The sequence below is a fragment of the Microcebus murinus genome, chromosome 9 (genome assembly GCF_040939455.1).
Source record: "Microcebus murinus isolate Inina chromosome 9, M.murinus_Inina_mat1.0, whole genome shotgun sequence".
NCBI classification, from domain to species: Eukaryota; Metazoa; Chordata; class Mammalia; order Primates; family Cheirogaleidae; genus Microcebus; species Microcebus murinus.
The window spans coordinates 76,703,716-76,724,223 of record NC_134112.1 but is presented as its reverse complement, the minus strand read 5'-3'; the positions used below and the strand labels follow the sequence as shown (position 1 = coordinate 76,724,223).

General features: G+C 36.9%; 1 protein-coding gene across 3 annotated transcripts in view; it reads right to left on the bottom strand.

Moving 5' to 3' along the window:
- Window positions 1-1,640: 1,640 nt before the first annotated feature.
- Window positions 1,641-20,508, bottom strand: part of ASB15 (ankyrin repeat and SOCS box containing 15) — a 37,390-nt gene continuing 18,522 nt past the window's right edge. For 2 of the 3 annotated variants that reach the window (XM_012762061.2, XM_012762062.3), the window contains exons 7-11: window positions 19,523-19,768; window positions 17,720-17,891; window positions 15,547-16,117; window positions 14,873-15,026; window positions 1,641-10,681 (exon numbers count right to left, since the gene is read on the bottom strand). In XM_012762061.2, the coding sequence (XP_012617515.1) occupies window positions 10,509-10,681; window positions 14,873-15,026; window positions 15,547-16,117; window positions 17,720-17,891; window positions 19,523-19,768 (1,316 nt within the window). In that variant the 3' untranslated portion in view covers window positions 1,641-10,508. Of the gene's footprint in view, window positions 10,682-12,763; window positions 15,027-15,546; window positions 16,118-17,719; window positions 17,892-19,522; window positions 19,769-20,508 lie in introns of those variants that run through there. The other variant, XM_076006591.1, reaches the window with a different exon arrangement.

Genomic DNA, 20,508 nt, shown 5'->3' with positions numbered 1-20,508 from the left:
GTGACAATGGACTAACAGCCTCCCCGATGCACTGTTGCATGATTCTTTCTCCCTTTTCTACAATGCAGCCAGAGTAACCTTTTAAAAATGGAAATCTCATCAGGTCATTCCCTTTCTAAAGCCTGCTAGTGACTTCCATTGTCCTGCAGACAGAACCTTTGACTGTGATCTCTGGGCCCTTCAGGATCAGGCTCTCCTCACCTCTCCAGCCTCCACTTGGGTCACTTCCTGCAGCCTTCACCCTTGAGCCACACCGGGCTGAATTCTCCACACTTGCTCATCCCCAAGCATATTACACTTTCTCCTCTCCTTGCCTGGAAAGCCTTTGCCTCTTATACTTTGCACAGATCTTAAGTAGTGCTTCCTCAGGGAGGTCTTTCCTGATGTCCGGGGCCAGCGTAGTTCTCTAGTTCCCACAAAACTCTCTTTCATGGCAGTATCCCAATTGTAATTACATGTTTCAAATAGGTCTTCACAGGAAAGGTGTTTTCTCCATGGGAAGGGACTGTCTGCCCCATTCCCTGTCCCCAAGGCCTAGCATAATTATTACATATTCAGGAAGTAGTTAAACACAAATCAGATGAGTTGGGGTATAGGCAAGGGTGAAACCAAGTCTTATAGAGCCTGAGGGTTATACAGTGTTGGGGACCTCTTTAAGAATAATAATACTTAGTTAGTTATGAAAGTGAAGATGTACTTAAAACGATAATAGAAATCATGACAACCTACTGGATCTTAGATGATTTAAACTTTTTTTCTTTTGAGGCATCTTTAAGCAGTTTCTATAAAATGCTTTCAGAGAAATGCTACCTAATTGTAACCTGGCTTCTCCCTGCACCCAGAACTTTCCACTACTCCTGAGGACCCTAACATTTACAAAGTCCTGAAGCTTCATGGTCAGTCTGCCTTTGAATGTGTCCATCAAACAAATGAACAAGCCCAACTGGCTACTAAGTGTTCAGGTCTCATGGTGGTATTTTTGTTCATTTCATGGATGGATCCTTTCTTATTTAAAGTGTCCTCAGATTGCTGATGCAGAAATATGGAAATCGTGCTATATTGTCACTTGCAAATTTAGAAACTTGGAAATTCTTTTATTTTCATAAATGTCAAAAGTCTACTGTTAACAAGGTGTTTCTAATTTTCACCCTCCTATAATACTTGCCATTTAAAAAAAAAAGTCTTATCTCATCTCTCTCACTATACAGGGGAAAGGTTGCTTTCTGAAATAGATCTAACGTGTTTCCCACTTACACAGGTTTGGGTTTTCAACATTTCCTACAGATGGTTTGTAATCAGGCTGCCAAACTAATGTAATGGCTCCTAAGGAAGTTAGGCTTCCGACTTTGCTCAGTCTGTTTGCTGGGAGCTTCTCAGATGGCTGGGAAGAGGCTCCCAGGGGAGAATGTCAAGCAGAGGTCACGCTCTGCACAGACAACAACCAAACAGGCCACAGGGATCAGATGAGAACTGGCAATACCCTTATCAAGTCTTCACTCTCAGGCTTGGCAGTCAAGCAAATCTCCCAGCTATGTCAGCTTGTGGTAGTGAGCATGAGTCAAATTTAAAATTATTAGAGCTATTTATAATATAATATCTTGCAACTCCATAACATTTATAGTTTACCAAATACTTTTATATACAGTCAGTGTGCCAGGCAGTATAACATAATTATATGATCTCCATTTAATAATTATGCATACTACCACTTACTGTGTGTGAGGTAACACTTGAATTAACTACTACTGTATTACCTCCATTTTACAAGGAATAAAAATGGATTTTGAGGTTCTGAAAGGTTAGAAAAAAATCTCCATACGTATGCTCAGCTAGTAAATGGTGGGTATAGTTATGTTCTATAAGTCCAAACTGCTTCTCACATTGAGGTCTACTAGTTTGTCATTTCAAAATGTACCAAAGTGAAAGACAGATGGGATGAAAGACAGAGATTTATAATAGAGCATCTAATGTTTTACCTTGTGTATAGTAGGTCTGATTACCATTTGTTGATCTGATTCAACATGTAAAAATGAGTCCCATGTAAGCAAATGAAAAGATAAACTGATAATGTTACGACTGCAAAGACAAAAAAATGATTTCCAGGAAAAGAAATGGAGAAACAAATGGCTGAATTTTATCAATCAGGTTTTTTTTAATCTTATACAGCAGGTTACCAATATGGAATTCCACTTATGGAACAGGAACATTTGGGATACATCACCTGAAGTTCTAATAAAGGAAATTTCACTTGGGGTGGACTAGAAGGTCTTTCATTCATTTTAGCAGCTACCTTAGCTGCAACCCCAAGTGTTGGTGTTACGGTTTTGAACAGAGTTGCTCACTATGGTATTAGGAAGAATGATGGGAAGGGCGAGAGACCAAGACATGAGTCTTTTCCTTGGGATGGCTCCCTCCTCAGGTTCATGATGACTGTCACTTTAGAAAGCCCAAGTCCTGCAGGGAAATGGGACCCTAAAGGTTAGACAAGCTTGAATCCTGTGGTGAAGGGGGGTAGAAATGTAAAGTCAATATCAGAGGACAGAAATATGGGGACTCTGTGCCAGATAATGGGACAGTTAGTGCTTAAAAGCTGGTATCTGCTTACTGAGCTTTCTCATTTGCAATTTTATCATGAAAATCAAGGGCACTGTCTTTTCGCACAGACTCACAGCTCCTAACTGACCTGTACTTCCACAGTTCCCCTGTGTTTTCGAGATGCATGGCCTCTGGAGTATTTGCCTTCTCTGATTTTCTGCCTGGCTCTCCTCCCTTTCTCCTAGTTCTCCTTTCTACTGCATCCTCAGGGAATATGAGCTAGTTTTCAGTGTTTCAAAAGACTCATCCTACTAGTTATATGATCCTTTGCCAATTCATGCCTTTAACAGTACTGGAAACTCACTTTTAAAAACAATCTATATGTTTTCATGTATTTGTTTTTTAAATTTAAAAAAACAGAAAAGTTATAATACAACCAGCATGAAGATGTCAGAGGCTGGCAGAGCAAGCTGCATCTATCTGGGTTTGTTACCAAAAGTTCGGTACTTGTCTCTGCAGCCAGGACGGGTGGTTTGAGGAGAAGGAAAGAGGAGTTTATTAATATACCAGCAAATGAAGAGGATTGCAGACTCTATCTTAAAGTACCAATGTCCTATCTATAAGCAGAAATGCAGAGCTTTTAAAAGGAATTTTCAGCTTTGGGATATTGCTGTTTCACTATACCACTCTGGTGAAGACAATCTCCTGATTTCTGCCTGGACAATTCCATTGAGCCATCTCCAGTGGTACGAAGAATAAAGGACACTCCCCTGCCCTCTGATTACTGGCTTTGGTTAGGAACGTGGGTTTTAATTCCCAAAAATATTTGGGGATGGATTGAAAGGGACAACTTGTAATACAGTTTGACCTTTTTCAGGCCCTTATTTCTGTTATAGGTTGAGGTCCAGAAAGATCAGTGAAGGCAGCAAGTTTTGTGTTGCCCTTGAAGCCTGTGTCATCATCTGCTCTTACTGGTCTTATCAGCAGGACAAAACTAATAAATCATGTGCTGCTAGCACAAGAACCAAATGCTTTCCTCGGAGCCAGATTCTGTTGTTTTGCTGGGCCACCCAGCGAGGTTGCAAACATGGCATCACTGCCAGTGAGAGATGTGCTCCTCCTATTCTTTTCTTTAGGGTGACTTGCTGAGATATAATTTACACACCACACAACTCACCCACCTTGACTGTAAAGTTCAATGATTTTTTTAATAAGTGGCTTTACCAAGTTATGTAACTATCACCACAAACCAATTTTAGAATATTTCTGTTACCTCAAAGGGATTCCTTGTGCCCACCCTCCAGACAGAAGCCAGACAATCTCTCACCTGTTTTCTGTCTATATACATTTACTGTGTCTGGATATTTTATGTAAATAGAATCATACAATTTGTGATCTTTTATGTCTGGCTTCTTTCACTTAACCTACTGTTTTGGAGGTTCATCCAAGTTGTAGCACGCTGACACCGTGGTATGGATATGCCACATTGTGTTTATTCATTCACCAGCTGATGGGAAGTGGAATTGTTCCCAATTTGTGGCTATTGCAAATGATGACCTCCTTATTCTTGATGGACTAGAAATGATAAGATAGAAAGAACTTGGGATTTGGAGTCAGGAACCTCTGTCATTTACCACCTTAGTTAACTGTAAGTTTCATTTCCTGATCTATAGAGTGGATGCAATTAACCCCTTCCCTGCCCTGCTCCTAGAGTAATTATAAGAATCAAGTGAGATGATATATGTGAAATGCCTTGTGAGCTGTAATGGGACAAATGAAAAACATTATTATTGAAATAGTCTTTACATATGTATTAAAATGCACTTGATGTTTCTCCAGAGTCTTTCCATATTCATAAAATAAATGATCAAGTCTCTGAGCTGTAGAAAATATCTACACTTTTTCTTCTATGGACTTGAGGTTCTCACCCTTTTGCCCTTATCAAAGCCTGTTATTTACAAAGGCTCTAATATCATTCTACCGCTCTCAAATTTACTTGATTTTAAACCTTATTTTTGATTGTGAAATAAAAGGCTTTGTTTCCTGTTGAAGAGAAGGTCTTCAGATACTCTAGCATCACTGTAGGAAGTATACAACTCAGTTTTGTTGAAGTTCAGGTTTAATCAGGGCACCCTCCAACCCACAGACTCAATTTAACCTCTTGGGGTACTTCAGGTGATTGTGAAGGGCAGGCCCCACATGAGGAAACTGGGTGCATAGTTGAGCCCAGGTTGAGGGGCTTCCATTGAGTCAAAGCAAAGCAGAGCCAAATCCTCTAAAGTGATTAAAATTTTTGCATCATTGAAACAATACTAAACCAATTTGGGTAATTATATTCAGACATTCAGGAACATAAATTGTTGGCCACTGCATATCATGCCTAGTTGTATAACTTGCACAAAGCGTAAAAAAGGAGCTTCCTTGAGAAGACGGCATGGACTTTGTTTCAAACAGAAAGAACCAGATACTGGTGTCTCACACCTACTCAATCCAAAGGTAAGTATCATATTTAGTGCTTCCTATACCTTCTACATTTTCCAACACTATAGGCTGCTTCTAAGAAGTTTTAAATCTCATTGGGAGATCCCAGGGTGGAAGGTTTTCAGGGCAATGGCTGTCCCCAGTTTACTAGAGTCCAAAGCACAGAATGTTGAGTACCTGTCAAGAGCCTCGGGTGCAATCACTGGCCAATGCAGCATTAGAACTCAGGCGCTCCCAGTGCCCAGATTCAAATTACTAGACTGTATCCTTCTGAAAACAGCAAATCCCCAGACATCCCTAGTATGGAGGTTACACAACACAGGCCACTGAGGTCAAATAAGTTTATTTCTTCTACACATCTTCTCCCTTGAGAAGCGCTTTCTTCTCTTATCAACAATTAATAATCAGGGCTTTACTAAGCAAAAGAGTATGTGGGGTTTTATTGCCTAGAGACAATTCTCTGCTAAGTTTTCATTCTGTAAATGTTGTCAAAGAATTTAGAGATGATAGTAAGATGCCATATGTATTCCTAACATTATTTTTTCATATTTTCAGATCTAATCACGACAATCTGCAGCTCTGTACCATTAAGACCAGGTTCTTGACTTTTGTAATTCTGTCATTGGCACTGCTACTATGTAATAGTGATAAGGGGAGCTCAGGTTTCACACGTACTTACTTTGTGTTACATATAGTGCTTTATACACTTATCTCATGCCTTGTTCAAAATCTAGAAGCTAATAATATCCACAGCCTGGTTCAAAATGGTTCACAGTCTTTTTTTTTATGATAATATTTATTTGCATGTTTCACTTAAGATACTATAAAGGTAATTGAGTTTTTTGGTCTATTTTTGTATTTTTTAACTAACATATATATTTATAGTGTACAACATGATGTTTTGAAATATGTATACATTACAGAAAGGCTAAATTGATCTAATTAGCATATGCATTACTTCACATACTTTTCTTGTGGTGAAAACACTTAAAATCTACTTTCTTGTTTTCAGTACATTGTTATTAACTGTAGTTACCATATTATATAATAGATTTCCTGAACTTATTATTCCTGTCTAGTTGAAATTTTGTATCCTTTGATCAACAGCTCCCCAATCCCTCCTACCTCCCAGCCCCTGGTAACTACTATTCTTTCTGTTTCTATGAATTTGCCTTTTTTAGATTCCACATATAAGTGAGATCATGTATTTGTCTTTCTGTGCCTGGCGTATTTCACTTAATATAATGTCTATTTAAGTATAAAGCATATGTCCTTGCCTAATGCATTACATATGGCACTGCAATAACCTGCAATACTGCAGTGCATGTATGTATGTGTATGTGTACATATTATATGTGTATATGTTATATACATAGACTCATGTGTATATATGCATGTAACATTTATTTTGTTTCATAAATAACTTGAAACAGCTTAGAATTTTTTCATGTCCTAAATAAAAAAATTGTGATTTGGATGATGGCTATATACATAAGAATAATTACTTGAAACCAAAATTTGGATAGGAATTTCTAGTAAAAGGTCGATGATTAGCAAAAGGCTTAAGTGTGTTCTCTTTGTCATGAGAGACTCCATCCTGTTTTAGTTTCCATGATATATGACCCATATGATTTTGTTCAAAAGCCTATATTAAAGGGGGTACTACCTATAAGTATTATCTCATCGTTTTTGCATCTTCAGCACTGTCACCGTATTGCCTGGAAATGTGTCTTGTGACTAATTAAAAATGATTAAATGATATTCTTCAGGAGGCTTGCTTTCAATGTCCTTCTTGAAATTATTTTTAGCCAGAAATGGAGATCCTATTTGATGGTGACCTATAGAAAAACTAAACAAAACAAAACAAAAAAACGCACACTCAAAGAAGAGTTTCAGATCTGTTTTTTTCCACCCAGACTCTATGTGTGATATAAAACAAAACACAGCGTCTGAAACAGCCACAGACATCTTGGCAGCATGGGAAGATGGCATCCAAACTCTACCAAGTTGATTCCACAGTGGTTAAACAGGCCCCACGGTAGAATGTTTGGCTTCTCCTAAGGCTCACTGGGGAGGTGCAGCTGTTACCCTCTCCCAGATAAAGTGACACACTCTAGCAGAAACAGAGTCCTAATGAGATAGAAACTAATTCCTCTTTCCATCCAGCCCTCTCAAAAATAAAAACACTGCTAGAGGCCAGGTGCAGTGTAATCCTAGCACCCTGAGAGGCAGATGGGGGAGGATCGCTTGAGCTCAGGAGTTCAAGACCAGCCTGAGCAAGAGTGAGACCTCATCCTTATTAAAAACACAAAAATTAGCTGGGTGTGATGGTGCAGGCCTGTAGCTACCATGACACCACTACACTCTACCCAGGGTGACAGAGCAAGACTCTGTCTCAAAAAACTAAAACTAAAACTAAAAACAAAAACAAAAACAAAAACCACTGCTAGAAAAGTCCAAAATGTGGTGAGCAAAAGATCAAATCTGTTTTGGATATAGCAATTGCTTCAGTTTTCAGTTTCATAAGACACATTTTTTTCTCCTGCTTCACAAAAGAACCACTTTCAAAACCCATAGCATGTGCAGTTAATTCATTCCTTTATATCCAAGTATCTCTTGAATATATTCACACAAAAATACATCAAAGAAAAAGTCAAAGCTTTAGTGTACTGAAACATCATATAGCAGACTTACATCCTCGCTGTTATTTTTTATTTATTAGAGCATTATTTTTAGGTAACAATAAATTTTAATCACAATTAAAAGAGCAAAATAGAAATGATAAAATTATACGACACATTACAGATGAGATTAAATACATTACAGTTTAATTTATATAAAATATATCTTCTAGAGAATATAAGAGGTTAAAATTATAGCCCTATATTGTACAGGTTTTTTTCCCCCATACTTATTTATCTTTCAAAGGTAACTAAATCGAAACACAACTTGAAAAACGTACAAACCAGTGAAGTATTACCATTGAAAGAATATAGTAACTCTTAAGATAAACATAAATATAAGAAAAATACATTATTAAAATATAATAATAATGAATTTAAATAATTACAATGAAGATCACATAACTAATTCAGAAATTCAAAACTATCACTTTACCATGAGGTCACTGATTATTTTTGTCTGGGTTTTATATAACATTCACTTATTCAATATATTCAACAAATAATTATTGAACTCTCTTTATTCTCTAGGGAATAAATTCTCTTTATTCTCTAGGGAATGTGTTTGGCCCTGAAAAAGCACTGGAAAATAGAACAGGCACAGACCCTGCCCTCACGGAGCTTACAGTCTAGCAATCTAGCGAGGAAGACAGACGGGAACATAGGCACTTATAACACTGCATGAGAAGCGCTGTGCTTGGGTCTCCCATCCTAGAGGAAGTGATATCTCAGCTGAGACCTGCAGGGTAAGAGGGAGTTGATCAGATGAAGAAGAGCAGAAAAAGTGGAAAGAGTGTTTCAGGTGGAGGGAGAAGGAAATACAAAGACCCTGAGGTGTAAGAGAGTGTGGTCTATTTTATGGCAGTGGTTTCCAGCCACAGTGAAATTTTCACCCGTCAATGGGGGAATAAGGACAGTGAGGTAAGTCTTTGCAAAGCTAAAGTCAATCAATTGTAATGGCTAAGTTTATGACTATCTTATGTTCTGGCATTAAAATGGCCCCTCTTTTATGAAATGATGATGATAGTAGATGGCATTTTTTTAAAAAAATAGGTGATTCTGTTTTTAAAATTAACAAAGCAAAAACTACCGTTGTACAGAATCTTAAAGTCTGAGAATCGCTGTGTAAAGAGTAAACTTTTAGAGGGTGTTTAATATAGTTAAAGGGAAGGGAGGAAAGGGAGACATCAAGAGATGAAGTGAAAGAGAAAGGCAGGAATTATATCATGAACGACCAGGAGAAAACTTTGGAGTTCAACCTAAGAGCAATGGGAATGACCTGAAGCAGAGGAGTGAGGCTCTCCCTAAGTGTGTAAAGGACCCATGTAGGGTGTGTATGGGAGAGGGTGCGACAGAGGCAGGAAGCCAGACAGCAGCATTGTATTATCCCAGAGAAAGGAGACAACAGTCAGCTTTGGGGCCCAATCCAGGGCACTGAGTAGAAGAAGATAACTTTAGGAGATAATAGGATTTGGTGATTTGTTATACTGGGTGAGGAAAATGGAGTGGTCAAGGCTGACGTCCAGGCTTTTTCCTTTGGAAACTGAATTGCTCATTGTGCTAACTATTGAGCTAGAGGATATAAAAGAGAAAGCCTTTTTTTGTGTGTGTGTGTGTGGAAGAAGGTAGTGAGTTCCTTTGGGGACATGTTGAATTTGAGATGTCTTTGTGTTCAAATGTCCATCAGGGCAATTGTCTGCATGGGTCTCAAGCACATGAGAGAAAGAGCTGAGCTTTGGATATAAATTTTGTAGTCACTAGCAAAATGATTGAGACCGTGGAGGTGGATGAAATTTCCCAGGGAACAATGCATAAGAAGAGAAGATATATTACTAAAGGACTGGCAGGAGATGAGTAATGTAGAAAGAAGCCTGAGACAGAGTGGCCAGAGAGGTGGGAAAAGAGCCAAGAGAGCAAGGTACTGTGCAAAGGGAAGAGGTACCATTTCAAGGAGGGAGCAGACAACAGTGTCAGGTGCTGTGGGAATCCACTGGACAGAGGACTGAAGGATGCTCACTGAATTGAGCAACAAACAGGCTGTTAGGGACCTTAAGAGCAACAGAGGGGTAGATGCTAGATCACAGTGTGTGAACATGCAGGCAGGAGGAGCTCTTTTAGGCAGTGGAGCCATGAAAGACAGGGAAAATAGGTCAGCAACTGGCAAGAGATGTGGGTTTGAGAAAGTGGCTAATTTGTTTTTTAAACATAGAGACTTGGTCCTGGACATTGTGGGAGCCACTTGATAGAGTTTGAAGACTTGTAGCAAATGAAGATAACCAGCAATAATTCAAATACAAAATATTGGCTATCTTTAAAAACATAAAGGTCTTTAGCCACTTCGGTACCAGCATCGACTTTAGCCGACAGCCGTGATAATGACTTTTCTAATTTTTCATTTATCAAAATAAAATTGTGAACATTAAAAATTACCTTAATGAAAACATATGTATATGTCACCTATTCTGATTTACATTACAAGTAAAGCTGCCTGTAAAGTAAGACAAGCTTTCAGTGCTTTAAAGCTTTTTTCCTCATCACACAAGAGCAAAATGGATTTGTCCTCAATGCACAGAACAAACTATCGTGGGGACTGTAAGTGCCAGCTGTAGGCAAGGTTTCGAGGCCCGTGAGCGCTGTACTGAAGTGGCTAAAGAAGTAAATCATGATGTTCCCATTAGAACACTTGATTCACCTATAAAATTGTCAATGGACTTAAATATACTTAAGGATGCCAACTGATTCTAAGAAATACTTTGAGGGAATCACATTTTAAAATATTTTTAAACCACATATTAAAATATTAATTTTAAGTTATGGCAAGTTTAGCTCTTGTCCATAGAGATCATACTCTTTAAATAATATGTATCTTTGAATAGCTGGTGGTAGAGGAAGCTTCTCCATTAAGGTTGGCTGGCAGAGTCTTTGGAGTCCCATAAGTCTTCGAATTTTTAACCGACACAAATGCTTTAATGAACAAGGATTCTCTACAATGAATGGGGAAAACAAGCAAAAATTTAAAATAATATTAGTGGATTGATCTGTAAGATACAGATTGTTTTAGAATAACATGAATAGTGTCCTTCTGCAAAACATGTATATGCACTTTAGGAAGTGGTGGTTTTAAGTGAAATTCATATTGCAATTAAGTATTTTAGACCATTCCCCTAGAATGCAAACTCCATGAGGGCAGAGATTTAGTCTGCCTCTGTGCCAAGAAAAGTTTGGCTCACAATAGATGTTCAACTAGAATTTGTTAAGTGAATGAATAGACTTGATTTAAGAAAGTAAATACTCTCTGACAGAAAAAGGCTATCTAAAATAAAAAAAATAAATAAATAAAAAAAAAAAAGAAAGTAAATACTCATATAACCTGTCCATTTTTTAGAACTAAGTAGTATAGAAGCCAGGCATGGTGTCACACACCTATAGTTCCAGCCACTATGGAGGCTGAAGCAAGAGGATCACTTGAGCCCAGGAGTTCTAGGCTGTAGTGTGCTATGATTATGTCTACAAATAGCCGCTGCACTCTAGCCTGTGCAATATAGTGAGAACCTGTTTCTAAAAAAGAAATACAACAACAAACTTTCTGATGAATAATTATCCAGGAAACATTAATGCAAGTGATTCCACATCATCCATGATTCAATCCGAGGTTTGTTTCCAGTGTCTGATGTCTAAACATTTTATATTTTCAAAAAAGTACACTAATGTTATTTAAGTATCTATTGTTAATCTTTATCTTCAATTCTTAATCTATATTATATAGATCTATAATATATTGATATATTATACCAGCAATATGAATTAATGAAAAGGCAGCATAGCACACAGGCTTGGGATGAAGGTTCTGGACTCAGTCCTAACTCTGCCACTTAGTATTTGTGTGACCTTGGGCAAGTTACTTGACTCTGTGATTTTATTATAGTATTCTCATCTGTGAAATGTGGATAATATTAATGGTATCTGCCTCACAGAGTTCTTTAAAGAGTAAATGAATTAAATCATATTAAATCAAAGTATTAGAAAAGTGTTTGGCACATTGTAACCATTAAATAAATGTTAACTATCATTCAATTTAATAATAAATGTGATCACATTTCTATTACATGTGATATTATAAGCATTCAAATTATCTTTTTTAAAATTAAAACAATGTTTTCCAAAAATTAAGGCAACACTATTATTACCATAATAGGTAGGGAAAAAATCCATCTTTTTAAAAAAATTACTATTTTACTTTTTTCCCTAACAAATACGCTGTCATACGTATACCTGGAAGAATCCTGACATCCAGTGGTTATCTGTGCTCATAGCAATAAACTGGCTTTGAGTCTGGTTGCAATAACGTATGACTGAAACAACAAAAAACTCCCTGGTTTTATTTTTACTTGGATTGCCTTTCCAAAGTCATTAGAATTGGTGATTCTTTTTCAATAAAAACATGCAGACAATTATTCCCACTTAGAAACAGTATCTATTCTTTCTATGACAGGAGTACTATGGTATTATAGAAAGAGCCTGTGTTTTGAAGTAAGACAGGCGAGGGTTCAAGTCTTTGCTTTTTCTGTTTATAACTATGGAAAATTAATTTATCTAAGCCTTTGAGTTTTTTCCTAGTTACAATCTCCAAATTGTTTTAATACTTTTATTGCAAAATAACATACAGATAGAGAAACTACACACATGTATAGTTTTCTAAGTTATTAAAAGTGATCAGGTTAACATCTTTAGTTACCTCCAAAGTCCAACCAAGGTCATGACATAGAACTTTGCTAGACACCCTAGAATTTCCTCCGCAATCCACTCAGTCTTCACCTTTTCCTTCCCCCATAAGTAATAACCCTTCTGACTTGTATAGTAATCAGTTCCTTCAAAGTTTCATTATCTAAGTGCACTATCCCCACATTATATAGTATTGACAATATTACTTTTAAATTTTGTTATGTCCTTTAAATGTTTTTTAATCTGCAGTTTCTTCTCTGCACCCTCTTCTCGTCCTGTCAATTAATTTTTGGAAGAACCCAAATGCCCTGCAGTTTCCAACAACCTGAATTTTACTGATTACATTTTCACGGTGCAGTTCCATTGTCTTCTCTATTTTTTGCAAATTGGTAGCTGGACCCAGGGACTTGATCAGACTCAGGTTAGATTTCTCTGGCAAACTGCAGTGGTGCTGTGTCGTTTCACTGGGGCCTGCATAAGGTGATACTAGCAGCAGTTGATGCTCAATAATTATATCCTTTAGTTTACTGGGGATAAACTGCAAAATGGTGATATCTAATTATATCAAATAATGTAATTTGATATAATTATATTATATCAAAGTGGGGGCTACAAAATGGTGAATCTAATTATAGAATTTCCTTTTCGTTTATTATTTGGAATATTTTTATTAAGGGATTACTCATTTACTTTTTGGTTACTAATAGCACAAATCATATAGGTAAGGCAGAACAAACAGTTAAATCTTTCTTTTTATCCCAATTTTCAAGGTAATAAGTTGAACTTTTACTGTTCTCTGGAGCTGACCAGTTTTTAAAATATCATATATTTAAACTTATTGGGTAAGTTTCAACTCATTGAAATAATTATCCTTTTTGAAACTTAAGTTGTCCTATCTTTGGCCAGTGGGACTCTCTTCATGTGGGTTCCTGACTTCTTTTGACATGCTTCTTGAAATATTTAAGAATTTCTTTTCTATCTGGTATCCAGATGTTCCATCCAGGTTCATCTTGTACATTTCCTTCCCTAGATATGAAATAATCTAGTTCTCTAAAGATGAATCTGTCTTTCACTTGTAAGACTGACTTACGGATAAAACCAATGAATGCCATCTACCAGTGTCAACCAATTCTGGTATCCAGTGTGTCTAGGGATCTGTATTCTCTGGGGAAACTGATCAAAATCAGTGCTGGTGAGGTTTGCAATGTCTCCATTCCTTTTGAAGGCCAAGAGTGAACATGTGCACTAATGACTATGTGAAATTCATTTTGCAGTGAGAAAACTCAGGTATAAAAAGGATAAGTAACTTGCTCAAAGTCACACAGCTAGTATGACTATCTTGGTGTTTTTACAGGAAATAAAAAGTCTTTCTCCTCTTAGAGAAGCAAAAATGATATCAATAAATTATTGCTTGTTTCAATGAAAATAGCCCTGAATTATATTTACACTATATAATCCAGCAATCCTACTCCTAGGCACAGCCAGACTTGCACCCTATCTTGGGTCTATGTGACCACAGAACTCAATTTCTAGGGTCACGATACTAAATTTTTATCAGAATCGCTAATATTTCTGCTTTAGTTGCCACAAAATCTCTTCTATTAAAGAACTCCTTCCAGGGGAAGGCAGATTTAAGTATATTAAGTTCTATGATGTTTCTTTAGGCTTCATGACATTGATTTCCAAGTAGGTTTTGAAAGTTTATTTTTCCAAACTCATATTTTGAAAGAGAAAACCTCTCCAATCTATGAATTTTTTCCAGTTTCTACCCTTGTTTTGAGTCATTTAAAATGTACTTTATTGAAACTTTTATAATATCTATAGATGAGGTCTCACTATTGCCCAGGCTGGTCTTGAACTCCTGGCCTCAAGTGATCCTTCTGCTTCGGCCTTCAAAAGTGCTGGGATTATTAGATAGGCAGGAGCCATGGTGCCCAGCCTTTATAATAGGATTCATTTTCACAATAACTAATCTTTGATGGTAAGATTATATCAATAAAGACCTGAGTGAAAGCAAGTCAAAAAGGGTAATTATAATCCCTACCATTTATTCATTTACTCCATAAGTATTGATTATTTACTACTTACTAGGAACTATGCTAAACCTTGAGAATATACTAGAAAAAGAAACAATACAGATCCCTGCCCACATGGAGATTGCAGACTACATATTGCATGATATTATAGAAGTTAATTTTCAAAAAATGAGTTCTAGTCAGAATGTTAATATAGGTATAGTATTACTCATTATACAACTAAAGAGTTGGAAAATATCAAGAAACACAACAACAAAAATATCTTACAACAAAGAAAGTGTTAGGGATGATTTAACAACCCCAGATAATTCTGAAAATAAAGTAGCACTGAAAAAAATATTAAAGAAGACCTTAAGAGACTTTTCTCACATACATTTTTAATAAAAAAGAAAGTGTAGGCAAAGTTTTGTTTTTTACCTAGTATTTGGCGGATTTCTGGCCATTCTCTCTGTACTTCTAGCGCAGACTTCAGTTTAGCGCACAGAGGGACATAATCCATGTAATCTATTAATATACGAATTACACTGCCTACCAAGTGCTTCATCCAAGGAACTGTAATAAACTCACAAAACTGAGAGAATTGACAAAATTTAACTTTGTAGTACTTTAATTTACCACATATATAAACACTCAATTTTGTTATAAAATTACTCTTTATCTTTTACAGAAAATAAAAAAATCCCTCCTTATAATGAACAAAAATGAAAGATAAATTGGTTCCTTGTTTCTGTGAAACTATCAGTTCTGAAGACATATGCATGGCTCTGATGTGATTGTAGTTAACATAACATAGAAGAATTATGCTTCTTTTCACTTAGCCCTGATATTCCACCAATGAAGCATTAGTGATTAATCTCATAAATTTTCAAGTTCTTCTACATTCAGTTTCCAATTCAAGAAGAATAAACAACATCATTTTTTTTGTTAGCTTTATGCTTATATCCCCATATCACTGTAAACAAAAATTCAAGAATAAAAAAAGTTTAAAAATTAGAGTTGATTTTTCTTTTCTTGTAATATCCCTAAATGAGCGAAAGCTTGTAAGAGTTAGGATGATGACCCAATATGAAACAGAAAAGGATGTAACTCACCGGGTTATCTCTTATTACACAAGATGTCCATCCTGGCAGTACCTCTTCCTCTATCTCTGACCACACAAAGGAATTTCCAAAGATGTCCCCATGCATGCATTCAAAGCACATCTCCACTTGGTAGCCATTATTCAGCAATAGCCTCAGCATTACCTCGTCATTTAGGGCATACTGAATGACACTGGGGAAACGCGTGTCGTTCACATGCATAAAGTAACAGTTGACATTAGCTCCATGGGAGAGAAGCAGTCGGACGATTTCATGATTATTGGCCCTCACTGCCACAAGTAGGCAGTTGAGGGGATCTAGGTTTGGATCTGCACCTGCTGCCAGAAGGACTTCCGTGCAACGGATATCATTGTTAGAAACGGCAAAATATAGCGCAGTCTTTCTCTCATCATCATAGTTCTGGGAAATGTGGTCAGCAAGGAGGGTATTGACGTCAAAACCATTTTCAATGAGCAGTTCTAGGCACTGTACATTTTGTCCATCTGCTGCTGAGTGAATTGGTGTTAGCCCACTTTTCTGAATTGCATTTTTGGATGTTACTGGGATAAGATATTTCAGTACACTAAAAAAAAAAAAGTCAAATATCCACATGGCATAAAGAAAACCAAGAAATTGAAAAAAATCAGCTTCTTCACTAAATAAGTGAAGGCAATTTGTTTAGTTTCCCTTAATTTCACTAGACAACCTTATACTGAAACAATCTTTGTCCATCAAACTATTATTAACATTTACTTTAGTGTGATTTAGTTCAATTTAGATTTATCTTCCTATTCTAAATATTCCTGAGAAACGTGCTGGATCTTATATGAATGGTCCTAGAACTTTGGTTCCTCAGGAACCCTCCCTACTTTCCAATTCTTCTCTGAACAATACAAGTTTTATAAGCAACCAGTGCTATTTAATAAAAAAATATAAAAGTAAGCCTTTCTGATGCCATAGAAGAATGCTTCATAATCTTGACCATTTGAATCATGGAATCATAGAAAGTGAGAGGTGGAAATGACCTTGGATATAATTTAGTCCAACTGCTTCATTTAATATGAAGTCTGGGGAGGTAAAATGACTTGTCCAAGGTCACACGGTTAGATGTGGAGGTGGTCTAGAATTTAGGTTTCTCATTAATTATTCCTCTTTTACTGATTCCTAAGCAATCTATTTTTTTAAAATATTGACCATGTACATACTGTCTGCTTTCATACAACTTGTAATTGAATTATTAGCCAAAATAAAAGTCTTTATTATTCTATCAACCTTACATCTGTCCAATTGAGGTAACAGCTTATGTGTCTAAGTACATGTGATAAACTGTTGTAAATTTCACACTTGACTAACCAACTAGACATGTATGAGAGCCACAAGCAAGGATAACTCGATCTCTTGTGCCTAATTCAGAGCTCCCATGTGTGAATTTATGAACACTGGGAGTAAATCCAGATAAACTTTAACAACATGTCACTTAGCATCAATGACACGTAATTGGCCACTTAGCCAATGTGGCCACTGAAAACTACATATCCTAACTACTTCAAAGTTTTTCAACGTATAGAATATATTGAATTGACTGCAACCATCTTCTCACGGTGGGTAGTTTAATACAGTGATTCTAGACTTCTATTGATGTGTTTATTATGGCACATTTTGTGATTTAAAAATCCATCCAACCATTTCTATGGAGTAAAGAAATCTAAACTCATAATGAAACTTTTCTATTGAAGAATATATTTGACATAATATATTTGACATTATATTATAAAATCCTGGAGATGTTAAGAAATAATTGTAGCAACAATGATAGTATTGTTACAAATTTTAATCCTTTATCAAAAGCAAAATTTTTAGAAATTCTGTAGTGTTTTGCTGAACAGGAAGGCACTCTTGGTTGGCTTGTGCAGAATTCTCACATAACTTAATTCCTTTTAAAAGAGAATTTCTTTTCTTCATAAAGTTATTATAAATTCATTTTTTGGAAGTATAAGAATATGATAAGAAGGAGGAAAATCAAACAAGTTCCAAGCATCTAAATACAAAACTTGTGAACATTTTGACTATTTCTCTTTGGATTTTTTGGAGGGTAGTATATATATAAAGAGAGACTTGTGATTATACTGCATATATAAATTTGCATTTTTAACTTAAAATGATCACCCTGTAATTTATCACTCACAGATAATGTCCCTCGTAGGCAGCTCGGTGTATAGGAAGATGCCCTGCCCTGTTAGGTACGTTGCCACTTCCTCCATATTCCAGCAGGAGGGAGATGCAATCAGGATTGCCACCTCCTGCTGCCTCAAACAGGACTGATGCCCCATCATCCGCCAAAGCAAACACATCACCACCTGGCAGCATAAAACACATGGCATGAGGATAACTGGCCTTGTTAAAATAGTCCCCTTAAAAACAACCTGTTGTTTTCCTTTCTAGTTAGAACTTAAACGCATAGAATTCAGAGCTGCTATGTTCTCAATATTTTCAACAGAGAGTTACCCAGCATCCTTCCCTTTATTAGAAAATCTTTGGGTCACAAAAACATGAGAGAAACTAGCAAGTCAATTTTCATGACTGGCAAATACTTTCAGAAAAAGGGATCATTAGACTTTTTTTACTTCAAGACGATAATTAACACTCTTTCGATTCAACAAATATTTATCGATCACCCTCTATACACAAACACTGTGTGTGACCATAAGATGAATAAGTTTGACTACTTTAAGGAGCTTAGAGGGGAAATGAAACAAAATGTCATCAGAGAACACAAACTGTGTGACATTCAAATGACATCAGGACTAGGTGGTATGATGCAGGAGACAGAGGGCTGTGTTTGAATTATGGCTCCGCTGCTTACTGTGAGAACTGGGGACAAGCCATTTACTTCTATGCACCTCTATTGCCGCATCTCTAAACTGGAATAAATCAGCTTGTTTCACAGGGCTTAGTTGATATTTAAATACAGTTTGCTCAAAAATATTCATCTTTTCCACATAGAGGATCCTTGGGGACCATGTGGTCCTACTCTTCATTTGCAGGTGAGAAAACTGAGGACCAGATGTTGAGCTAACCTGGTGAGGGTCTCACAATGAGTAGGTGACCCAACCTAACCAGTTTAGGAATTAGGTCTCTTAACTGCTGGTTCTGTAGTTCTGTTTAGTTATATCCTTTGAGGATATAAAGAAGGGCAATGACACAATCTGGTGGGGAGAATTAGGAAAGGATTAGGGAAAAAGGTGTCTCAAGAAATTGACTTTGAATTGTGCTGGAGAGATGAGGGCAAAGACCTGAACTAAACCCAGACAGAGGGCATGCCAGATTTTTTGGGGAATACTGCTAGTCTATTTTGTTTGGAGTGTAGCATACAAGATGGGCATAGTAAATGATAAACCTGGAGAAACAATTCAGGATGATGCCGTAGGGATTTTTTGAATAGTTGACACTATTGTAGCTGTCCTTTAGGGAGAGGAACCAAGTTGCAGTATGTAGCATGGATTCTCTGATGGCGAGACTGGAAAGCCAGAGAATGATTAGAAAATATTTGCACTGGTCCAGGGAAGATGTGAGGGACCTGACCATGAAGGCAGATGGATTGCAAAAATCGGGACAAGAGAGATGCTATACGATTTTGCAATTGATTGGGTTTAGGAAAGAAGGGGATGGAGAAAAAGAGGTAAACCCAACCTTTTAGTCCTGGCTGAGAGAAATTATATCAGTAAGTAGAAAATGAGGAAAAATTCAGTTTAGGAGAAGCCTTAAGGAGCTATCTATGTGAAAATTTTGCTGTTTCTACAGAAAGCAGTAGGCCACAATATATAGGGTTTAACTGAGTTGTGGCATAGGGGCTTGTTGGTGGGGCTGAGTGTGAAAGCCTGATGCCCAGTTACACTCAGGGGAGGAAGAGGACACAGCGAGGAAAGGAGAAAAGGAGTGTCCAAGAGGCAGGACAAAAGTCAGGAGAGTGTAATTCCTTTTCACAGACCTTTGTGGATTAGATGTTCCAACACATCACAGTGACCGTACTCGGCAGCCACTCCTAACGGTGTGACTCCAAATCCATCTCTCAGGTGGACGTTGCCTCCATGTTTTAGTAGCAGAGCTATGATGTCTTTTCTGCCTTGCTTGGCTGCTTCGTGCATTGCCGACCATCGCTTGACACACGGCTGGTCAAGGCTGGGGTTGTGTTTAATCAGAGTGGACACCATGTCATAGGAGCCCTTCTTTACAGCTTGAAAATTATTTTAAAAAAGAACAGACAACAGTAAGTATATTCACACAAATACCTTAGGAGATATGAAACTAATAACCAAATTTAATATTAAAATATATATTAGTTATAATCTTTTCTTCTACAAGAGAATATTGTATTTCTCTAATGCCTTCTGTTTCTCGTAGTCAAATTTCCATTTGTGGAGTATAAGTATGCAAGATAATACTGATTTTTCTTTAACATCCGGAGGAGGGGTAAGAGTTTCATGGAAAACAGTGTGCGTTGCTGGATAAGGATGCCGTGCTTACTCGTTCTAAACTTCCATTTCTTCATTAACAAAATGGAAATAACATCTACTGTGGGGTTGTACAAATTAAATAATGTATGTAGAATGCTTAGTATAGTACCCACTATATAATAGGAACTTAGTAAATAATAATTACTATTAATAACATTTTATCACTCCTAGGACCTGGGAGTCCTAGTCTCATGTGTAAATAATGTTTACCAAGTTTTCCTTCATAGAAACAGGTTTTTTCTTCCACCAAAGACAGCAGTAAGTATTGCATGAACTTCTCTTTCCTATACTTTTAATGGGAGGTTATCAACGGGACAGTTTAGAATCCAGGCAGGTCAACTTTTCTAAACAGGTGAAGTGGCAGATAATATAGTACAATTTAAGAAGCTCAGTAAATCACATGTCTCCCTCCCTCTCTGTTTGTCTCTAATAGCTCAAATTACACTGTTAAAAGTTTTTT